General features: G+C 35.8%; 1 protein-coding gene across 1 annotated transcript in view; it reads left to right on the forward strand.

Moving 5' to 3' along the window:
• The window catches only part of LOC129217684 (UV radiation resistance-associated gene protein-like), a 51,648-nt gene extending 48,960 nt beyond the window's left edge, over nt 1-2,688 (forward strand). The window contains exon 13 of the mRNA XM_054852018.1: nt 499-2,688. Coding sequence (XP_054707993.1) covers nt 499-940 — 442 coding nt within the window. The 3' untranslated portion in view covers nt 941-2,688. The remainder of the gene's footprint in view (nt 1-498) is intronic.
• The last annotated feature ends 7,267 nt before the right edge of the window (nt 2,689-9,955 follow it).

Here is a 9,955-nt window from a genome sequence, read left to right on the forward strand (position 1 = left end):
TAAATGTTTGCACTTTAATGCAAGAATTTTGAATTTTGGCTTTCAACTTTGAATGTATGAATAGAAGTAACAGTTATGTGTCTTAATTATAAAAAATAGATTGATCAACCAGTGAATGAACAATTAAGTGCAATTTCATAAAACCATCGGTAAAAACTATAGCAGTAGGCAAATGGCACGTTTTAATTGATATTTGTAATTGCTTTTTTAAAACATTAAGAAATCTTTGACGGATCTGCTTTAGGATTTTTGAGAGGTTCAAATTTAAAAAATAGTGCCCTGACCCATTGAATGAACAACCAGTGGACAAAAAACAGCATTTTCTTTTTGAAAATGTATAGAAGGAAATCACTGCTGACAATCTAAGAATAAGCTTATAAACCTTTATTTTTTCTTTAAAAAAAAAAGATCTTCATCCACTGGTGGTTCTACTTTAACCCCGGGAGTAAATTCTGGCTGCACTATTTTTTGAATATTGCTGTCTTCCTTTCCTTGCAGCGATCCTTTGCCCGAGATCCAGCCTTCGAAGAGCCCCAGGAACGGTCCCACTGGGGTGGAGGTCAGCGATTCCGAGATAGAAGTCCTGAAACGGGAGGTGGAGGCCATGATGCCTCCCAAGCAGCCTGCCCTGGAGCGCCTGGGGGCCCCCCTGGGAGGGTCCCTGGACGACGTCAGGCTCCTGGAACAATCCAAGAACAAGGGGCGGAACAGGCTCACCTCTCACCACTCCAGCCACCCCAACCTCAACAACCACCTGCTGGTCCGGAAGGAGAACCCCAAAGAGGTGGCGTCCTCCCCCAAGGAGTCCGTCTTCTATGTCCTCCCGGCCGACGACGGCAGTCGGCCGACCGGGGAAATGGAGGACTTTCCGACGGACGCCGGCCTCCACATGAAGAACCTTCAAACGACCTCCGACGAGGAGACGCTGCTTCCGAGGTGAACTGGAGGTCGCGGATGCCGTCGAAAGTATTATCCAAGCAAAGTGGGAAATGATTGCTGTGATGAATTTATGGTTGGGTAAAATTTAATTTTCACCTAGCTTTCGTACCTTAAGGTTATAGTGCGACCGTCGGTAGTCGGCATGTTTCCGAAGAGTCCATTTTCCTGAAGGTGGGTCAGGTAGAAGAACAGAATGGACAAAATAGGGCTGCTATAAAGAACTTGAACCTCTCTTTTTTTTAACTTTTAGCTGACTGAAAGCAGTTGCTGCTCCTCCTGCGTTAAATAATAAGGAACACATAATGGAAACATACTAAAAGTACTTTTTTTGAGCATCAATCATCAAAATGGTTTACGCCATTCTTTATAATAATAATAAACATCAACTGACTTTCAACAACAAAGTAAAAGTGAAATATAGCCTCTCCAGAAATTTACTGCAATCTAATTTGGAAATAAATCATAATGTAATACAATTAATTTTGCAGCCAATAATTAAATAATTAATTCCTCTTTTATGAAACTTGTACTGGTTAAAAAATATATTCTTCTTGCTAAAATGTCACTAAACTCGAATATGGCGAACATCCTTTCTTACTTTACGGATGTTAAGGTGATGGATTCGTTTCTGTCTACGTCACATGTGATTGGCTGGTGCCAACTCTTCACGGTCGCAATATACTTTAAGGTATCATAAAGTTGAAAAGCTTTGCTTTTCTCATCGTAAAGCGAATATGTTCCTTTTAAACTATTGAAACCGAGTCCTTCATGACTGACAAAATGCATTCCGACTATGGCGCAAAGGTAGAGACATTTGTTCGTGTTCTCCAGAGAACTGTATTCTGTTCCATATCGGTGACTGATATTGAGAGAAAACGGAATTTCATAGCCTAATTTAGATATTAGGTGAAAATGTCAGCTTCAAGTGCCTTTTTATTTTCTCTTTAGCAGAATGTGGCATTTCGTGCAATATAATATATAGATTTACCACCACTTTTCTAGGAGATGAACGGAAAAGGCAAATAGTTTCTCCATGTTGAAAGAACAAATTGGACTGAAGCAGCTTTTCTTTGTGTGCGCCATTTTCTTTTCCTACAGATTACCTGATGAATTTGAAATTGAAAATCATTAATGGATTCCAGAAAAATTTATGTCCTGTGAATTAAGTAAATGTTTACCTTTTGTACAAAAACTAAGTGATAAAGAACAATGTTGTGATGCATTATTTGCAAGAAATATTGCATAGAATGTTCTTCTGAAGTATTAGTCTCTCTTTTTCACTGAAAATAAGGTTTTGAGATAAGACGCTAACAGTCACAATGAAACTTTAACTGTAATTTCTGTTTACGTTCAGAAGCTCAAAAACTTTTTTGCCTTGAAAAATAAATCTCCCCAACAAGTATATGAAATATTTCTTGTAATTGTTGCGTCAGCATTTTGTCCTCTCTCATTCATTTTTTTATTTGTTTCACAAATGAGCTTTTCTCTCGAAAATACATAAATACATCGTGTGGGGTCGAAAACTATTCTTTTCCTGACTCATGAAATTGTGAGTATTTTTTTTTATTTTCAATTACTTATTGAAAATTGTGGTACTTTTTACTTTACTTGTTTTGATTCATAGAATTGTAATTCGTTTTCACCGAAATCTATAACTGGATGCAAAAATCCGTCAGATGCCAAAGCCTGTGATATGAAAGTAGTTTCTTGTACATAACTACGGCAAATTAGATAAATAAACATATAATTTGTTTGTTGTGCCTTTTCTTTTGGTTGAGCTAATATGCTATCACCGACACAGAATTTTTTTTTTTTTTTTTTTTTTTTTTTTTTTTTTTTTTTTTTTGTTGAAGGGATTTAGACGACTTTTCATGACTAAATCAGGTTTACTACAGTAACCAGGGGGTTACTACAAATGATTCATTGGCTTTCACAGAGGTGCCCACCTAGGGGGGGGGGGGTCATGGCACAGACTGTGCTGTTGAAATTTTTAGTGGGGGTGTTTTGAAGGGTATTTTTCTCAAATTTTTGGAGGGGGCTTTTGCTCTTTGGGAGGTTTCCTGATATTTAGGGGGGGGGTGCGCCCTTGCTCTTTGAGGAGGTGGGCACTCCCGGTTTTTGAAACGCTATGTCTCCAAAAAGTATGTTATGTACAAGGATGAGGAATAGAGGAAAATAGCATCAAACTCATCAAGATTTGGACTTGTGTAAACCAGATGGTAATACGAGTGCAGTATTTTTAAAATGTCAACAAAACAAGACAAGAGAGCAGTTTTTCTTGTGTTACAGAATGCATGATGTTCATCTGTTCTTCTTGTACTTTGGGGGCACATTGATGACCTGGTTTATATGCCCCACTGCCAAAAACCTAGAACTCAAGGATAGCATCCATACGGCAGTGATGACTTTACCAGTACAGTGCTGGAAACTATCAGGACATAGCGCACATACAAAAAAAGAAAACGCTTTTCTTGTTTTGTCGCCATTTTTTAAATAATGCAGTTATATTACCACCACAATTCTAAATCTGCAGGAGTTTGCAGTTATGTTCATATGTACCTCAACACTCCTTGCAAGTGCAATTTTTCTGGATGTATAGCATTTCGAAAATGAATGAATCATTCAGCGGTGCCCACCCCCCTAAGTGCAAAGGATCATCCCCCCCCCTCAATATCGCAGAATCCCCTCTCCCCCAAAGCAAGAGCCCCCCCCCCAATGAAAAAAATACCTAACAGAACAACCCCCTAAAAATTTCAATGGTGCAGTCTGTGTCCCCAGCCCCCCTAGATGGGCATGCCTGAATCTAGGGGGGGCTATATGCCTTATTGAGAGATGCCATTGAGGATATGGATGCTAGTTTTTCTATCTTCCCAAAACCTCTGAGCTTTTTTACTTCCTTGATGAAAGCAAAGAGACTTTTTACTTTTGATTGGGAAATATACTTGGGAGGAGGGGGGCATCTCTGTCCCTCTCGATTTCTCCCCTTGTTTTTTAGAAAAAAAATAATGCATCTAAAACTCTTTAGTATGCAGTTTTTAAATACCTTACTAGTTTTGACATTGTCAATTTTATGCCTATGATATTTAATGCTCTGGTTTTATTCTATGCAAACATTAAGGATAGTTTAAAATATTTTGTTTTTATATGCTCTGAAACTTTTTTTTTTTTTTTTTTGAATATCTATAATTTTTTCTCCATCATGTATTTTTTTTATTTATTTATTAATTTCTTGAGCAATCCCGAATTGCTTATTATCGTACTTGACCGCAGTTGATGTTTCTTTGGTTTTTCAGATTACCATGGTGACGAGAATAAGTATAGCTCTTTGTTTTCAATACTTATTTAGAGAGACTAATTTTCATTGTCATGGTAACAAATTGTCTTCGGTTTGCGTTCATTCATTTCTGTTTTCAAAGCCTTTCAAGCAGATTTTACATCTAAAAACTTTTTTTGTATGTGTGTATGTAAAATCACAATTTTTCAGGAAAATTTTTTTTTAGATGAATTTAAATAGCAAAACTTCATTTAAATATGAAATTTCTAGATAATTACCGTCATTTAAGATGATAAGAAATAAATAAAACATAAAAGTATATGCTGTAAAAATAATCTTTATGATAAGTAAATGCATGCAAATTGTCCATAATAACTGTATCTTTATGACTGCATCCTAATTGGCATTTCTTTTTTTATGGATATGTCTCATATTGCCTAATCTAGAATATCATCAGTCGCAGTATGACGGGAGCAAATTTCTTCTCCATTTCTATTCCGTTTAATTTGTAGAAACACGGAACCCAAGGAGTTGGGACTTATCACTCTGAGGCAGCGCAAAGCAAAGGGATGAAGTGGGCGTTTTCAATTTTGAGTAAAATGCATTTAAAGATGCGGTCATAGATAGATAGGTTTTTATTGAAAAGTTTTTCTGATTCATGCTGCATATCTTTTGCCCCTAGACAGAGGAGAGAATCACCTACTGTTTACGGATTGTATGTAATTTGGCAATTGACCAAGCTAAGACGATTCCATCTGAACAAATCCAGCAGGGAGAAGGAAAAAACATTGATGAGATTTTGATGCACGTTTTATAATGTCACCTAGTGTCTAATTAATTTTATTCTTTAAGTTGAAAAAGAGTGGAAACAAACAGTTTCTATGGAAACAAAAATAAAATAAAATGCTTTCATTTTCGTTAGGAAACGTAAAATCAAAATGGTAAGCTCAAAATTTTGTAAAAAATATATCAATATTTTTTTAAGTAAGAATATAAGCTTAAATATAGTTTAGGTTTAAAAAATAATTGCCGTGAACGAATTGTCATTTGTAAAAGATACGTCTAAATAATTTAGAGGTAAATGCGCACATCTGAAATGAACAAACTACCACCCCTGCAAACTAATAGATGCATCCATTTCCGCCTATAAACCGGATATTAGCCTTTCCATACAATCAATGGTCAGACAGTACCATTTGTACTAGCTTGGTACTTATATCCCTTTGCTTCTCACTGCCTCAATTCAGGCTTGCAAAAACCATAATTTAAATTCGTGAAGTCAAAATGAATGCTGTTTTAAGTGCAAACAAATAACGTTGGCAAACAAGGCCTTTTTTGGACTACGCCCCATCTTCAGATCGTCTTTGATTTCAAGAAAAACAAAGATCTTGGTTTATAAGACTCTTATTAGGCCAGTTCTAAGTTATGCTTCTGAAACATGGCCTTTGACTAAAGCCGGAGAGCACAAGATATTAATTTTTGAGAGAAAGGTTTTAAGAAGCATTTTTGGAGGCATCAATGAGAACGGTGTCTGGAGACGACGATTCAATTTTGAAATTTACAGATTGTTTAGAGAACCTGACATAATAAAAAGCATAAAAATTAGGAGAATGAACTGGGCGGCCCATGTCTCTCGAATGAACGAAGAAAACCCAGTAAAAAAAGTTTTTGCTGCAAAACCTGTGACAATTCGAGGAAAGGGACGACCAAAAATGAGATGGTTGGATTCTGTTGAATCTGACTTCGATATTCTCAAAGTTAAAAATTGGAAAACCCAGGCAAAAAGTAGGACGTCTTGGAAGATTCTCCAAAGGAAGGCCTTGGCCCACCCTGGGCTGTCGAGCCAACTATGATGATGATTTAAGTGCAAAAGCTATGAAAAGAAAATAGACAGTGTCAAGTGCATGTCCAACCCAAAATGAAAGGGGGGGGGGTGAGCAGGCCTGTCATTTCAGCTATCAGAGGGTCAATCCTTCTTAGCGAAAGTGAGGGCGCCCTAATAAAGGTTACTGTGACCTTTCAAAAATTTCCTCATGTGGAAAATTTTATCTTTAGTATTTGGCAAATTTGGAGACAAACGTTGCAAAATTGCATTTTTTTTTTAAATTAATAATGATACTTATTGTCTCTTCTATGTGTGTTTGAACATATTTGATAATTTGGTACAATTCAGAGTTTATTTTAGCAAACTCTCTAATTGGACACTGTATGTTCTACAGCGCAGGGCATATTGTAAGGAAATTTGACTGTGTGGGCAACTCCAACTTCCTCGAAAGGGGGGGGGGATTGTAAACATGCAGTTTATGTTAGTTGAATAATCATCAAAAAAGAGTTGGGGTGTGAAAATTGGAATTAGGGAAATTATTGCTAATGGTCGTTTTGTTCGATAGGAAAAGAGTGTAAAGAACATAAACGCTGTGACTCAGTGTTTAAAGTAGTTCAAACAGTCACTGAGTTTTTGAATTTTTTTAATTTCATTCATTATAATGCAACCATTAATTTTCATTTTAATACAACCAAATTCAAATAACATTGTCTTTTTTAAAAAAAGATTTCATATAAAACTTCTTTGTAAAATTCAGCTTCTGATTTTCCTTCTCTTCGGTTTTTAATTTGCAGAAATTTTAACTCGACGTTAAATCCCGGTTATCACAAATTTCCCATTTCAACTGCGCTTGCGCACGGACTTTGCTTTTTGGGCTTTCTGTTTTAAGATTTCGTGTTCCTTGTTTATATTTAGGTTGTGCTAGAGTCCCAACAAATTAATGAATGCGATTAGAGTATTTTCACAGCAATTTCGGGATACATTATATGAAACTATGGATATGAATAACTGATAATCTTTATAAAGAAAAGAGAAAAATTACACTTCAATATTTATTGGTTTGGAAATATTTATTTAACGTAAACGTAAAACACGTTATGTACTTCAAAACTGATCGGAATATTACAAATATCCGTCTTTTGCGGATATTTTACGTTAGGCGTAAACAGCTTAGTATTATACATTTGTATTTAGGTTGAGGGTTCGGTTTTGTATTGGAAGTGATGCTGCAGGTCGAGTACGCTCTTCTGAGGTTAAAAATTTGGCCCTGAAAAGGGCCTTTGTTTGATAGAAAAATCAGACTCCGAATCCATAAATAATTAAGACGCAAAACTCAATCTTTACCGAGGCGTAAAAACTAAATCAAAAAAAGCTTTGTAAATTCTAATTTTTATCTGTTCTTATCTCATATTAACAAATTTAAATGTTTTTCATTAGTTTGAGCAAGAGTTTCGAAATCAGCAAAGTCCGCGCGCAAGCGCAGTTGAAATGGCAAATTTGTGATAACCGGGATTTAACGTCGAGTGAAATTTTATGACAGATGGTCACGTGTTGAAATAGGCCGTCCCACAGCCATTTAGAGCAATATTCAATCTTTTGTTTATTGTTTCAATTGTCCTCCCGGCACGATGGTCCGATTTGATTATATTATAACTGTAAACTACCCGCTCCACCTGCATCAAATGGGGAGTTGCCCTAATAAGTGTTCCAAGCAACTTTTTGAGTGGCCCTTTGGGTACGACAAACATTTTCTTTAGTCTTGTGGAAGTGCAGGAACCAATGTCTGAATTTGCTGGGAGAGTTCGAATTTGATCAGTGAGCGGCCAGCTTTCACATAACGAATTCCCAAGTCAGGGGGCGTAGCTAAGGGGGGGTTTGGGGGACAACGCCCCCCCCCCCCCCGAAACGTTAGTCTCAAAAAAAAGAGAGAGAAAGAAGAAAAAGAAAAAAATCAAAACGACTTTTTTCTGAGTAACAAAGGTCAAAAATTCACTTTGCTCCCCCCCCCCCCCCAATGCCATTGAAAATCTGCTTCATGTGTGACCCTCAAGCATAAAGACGCCTCCCTCTGCTGCGACAATTTTTTGATAAATGAGTGAAATTTGACACTCAATGAGATTGATTTGTTAAATCCACGTATATGCAGCCTTTCTGTGTCATAGATTCTGCAAATTATTAAATATGTTTAATTTTATGAGCGGCGCTGTAAGAATATTGCATACAGTCGAATCTGTATAGTTCGAATTTCACACGAAAGAAAAAAAATCAAGATAAAGAGGTTTTGAGATACGGGGGCTTTAGGAAACTTTTTATAGAAATTTGAAATATGATGGTGAAAATGTGAAATCGATACTAAAGACAATATGGGCTCTTGATAAAATTCCTCTTTATTAGTTTTGTTAGGTATTTATTCTATTATTACATTATTAAGTGCTTTATTGCGAGTTTAAAGAATCATTTTGACAGTAAAAGAAACTTTAAGCATATCTTCTTCAAGAAAAAGTCTTATAGTTTTTTGGTCCTTTTTTTTTGGATTCATTATTTATCCTCTTGAGATTAGCAATTGCTGCAAATCTAACTTGGCCAGTATTCTACGATTTTCCTTTTTTCATCACTTGATAAAAACTTATACTTTCTTTTCACTCCAATCATTTCGGTTTTCTAAGGAATCACAATTTTAAGAAAGAGAGCAACCAAAGAACAGTACTAATCCAGATAACAGAGCGAAATGGCTTTTAACTTGAATGACCTTTAACCATGAACTTGAAATGTTCATTTTACATGTCAAACCTGTGAATTTCACCCCTTTGCTCTCCTTCCAAGAAAGTGCGAGAAACGACTGTCCTTTGGTTAATCTTCCTGGAAAGCCTATTCGTGGAACGCATTTCTCCCTTTTTTCCACTGCCTCCTCAGCTCTTGAAGACAATTCCTCTGTTTCTGAGTTGAAGAAAATGTTTTTGTTTGCTGCTTTAAAGATCATTGGGCTTCGAATCCGAAAATGATAGCATAACCACATAGAGGTTTTTGTTGGTCTGGTCTCGTAGTCAAAAGGACCTTTGCTAACCAGAGTATCCATTGCAATCACATTGATTTTTCAGCCAGTATTTACTGCGTATTCTTTTGGAAACGTACAGTCTGTTTAAAATAGTACATTCTAAGTGAAAGTTGTTGCATAATGAAGCGACAAAACCGATAAGCTTTTTTAAACCCAAAGAAAAAAATTAAAATGACGAAAAGGATTGCTCTAAAAAGAGAAAGTTAACGTCGTCTGAAGAAAACGATTTACAGCCTGCAAAGCAGCATTAGTCCCATCGGACCCTTCTGAAGGTAATTTTATTTTATTCAAAAGAAAAACTGCATAGCATTACATGAATAAAATGTTTAAAACGAAATGAATCTAGATTATTTCTATTAGCTTGGTTCGCATTAAAAAGTAGAAAATAGAAAAGACTTCTGTTTATAATACTCGAAAATTGCTGTTGCTCTCCCAAAGAGATATTTATGTAAATTCTAAAGCAGCTAATAAAATTAAAAATAAAGACTTGAGAGGAGAACAGATGATATGCATTTGAGTGAATAACTTTCTACCACCTATATTTCTTCTCCAACTTTTTTATTCAAATTTTATTAACTGCTTTAAAATTAGCATAAATGTAAATACATGAAAAACAACATAAATATAACGATATGAAAAGCAATTTTTTTTTTGCGGGTTATAATTCAAGAAGTCTTTTTTTTATTTTATTTCAAAAATTTAGTGCAAACCAAGTTAGTAAAAATATTCTTTATAGTCTGACCACCGATGAGATTGAAAGTCAAACATCCAGTTTACAGGCGGAAATGGAAGTATCTATTAGCTTTCAGGGATGCCAGCTTTTGTAGATCTGTGTTAGCCTCTAAATTAAGCAGTCACACTG

The sequence above is a fragment of the Uloborus diversus genome, chromosome 2 (assembly GCF_026930045.1).
Source record: "Uloborus diversus isolate 005 chromosome 2, Udiv.v.3.1, whole genome shotgun sequence".
Lineage (NCBI taxonomy): Eukaryota > Metazoa > Arthropoda > Arachnida > Araneae > Uloboridae > Uloborus > Uloborus diversus.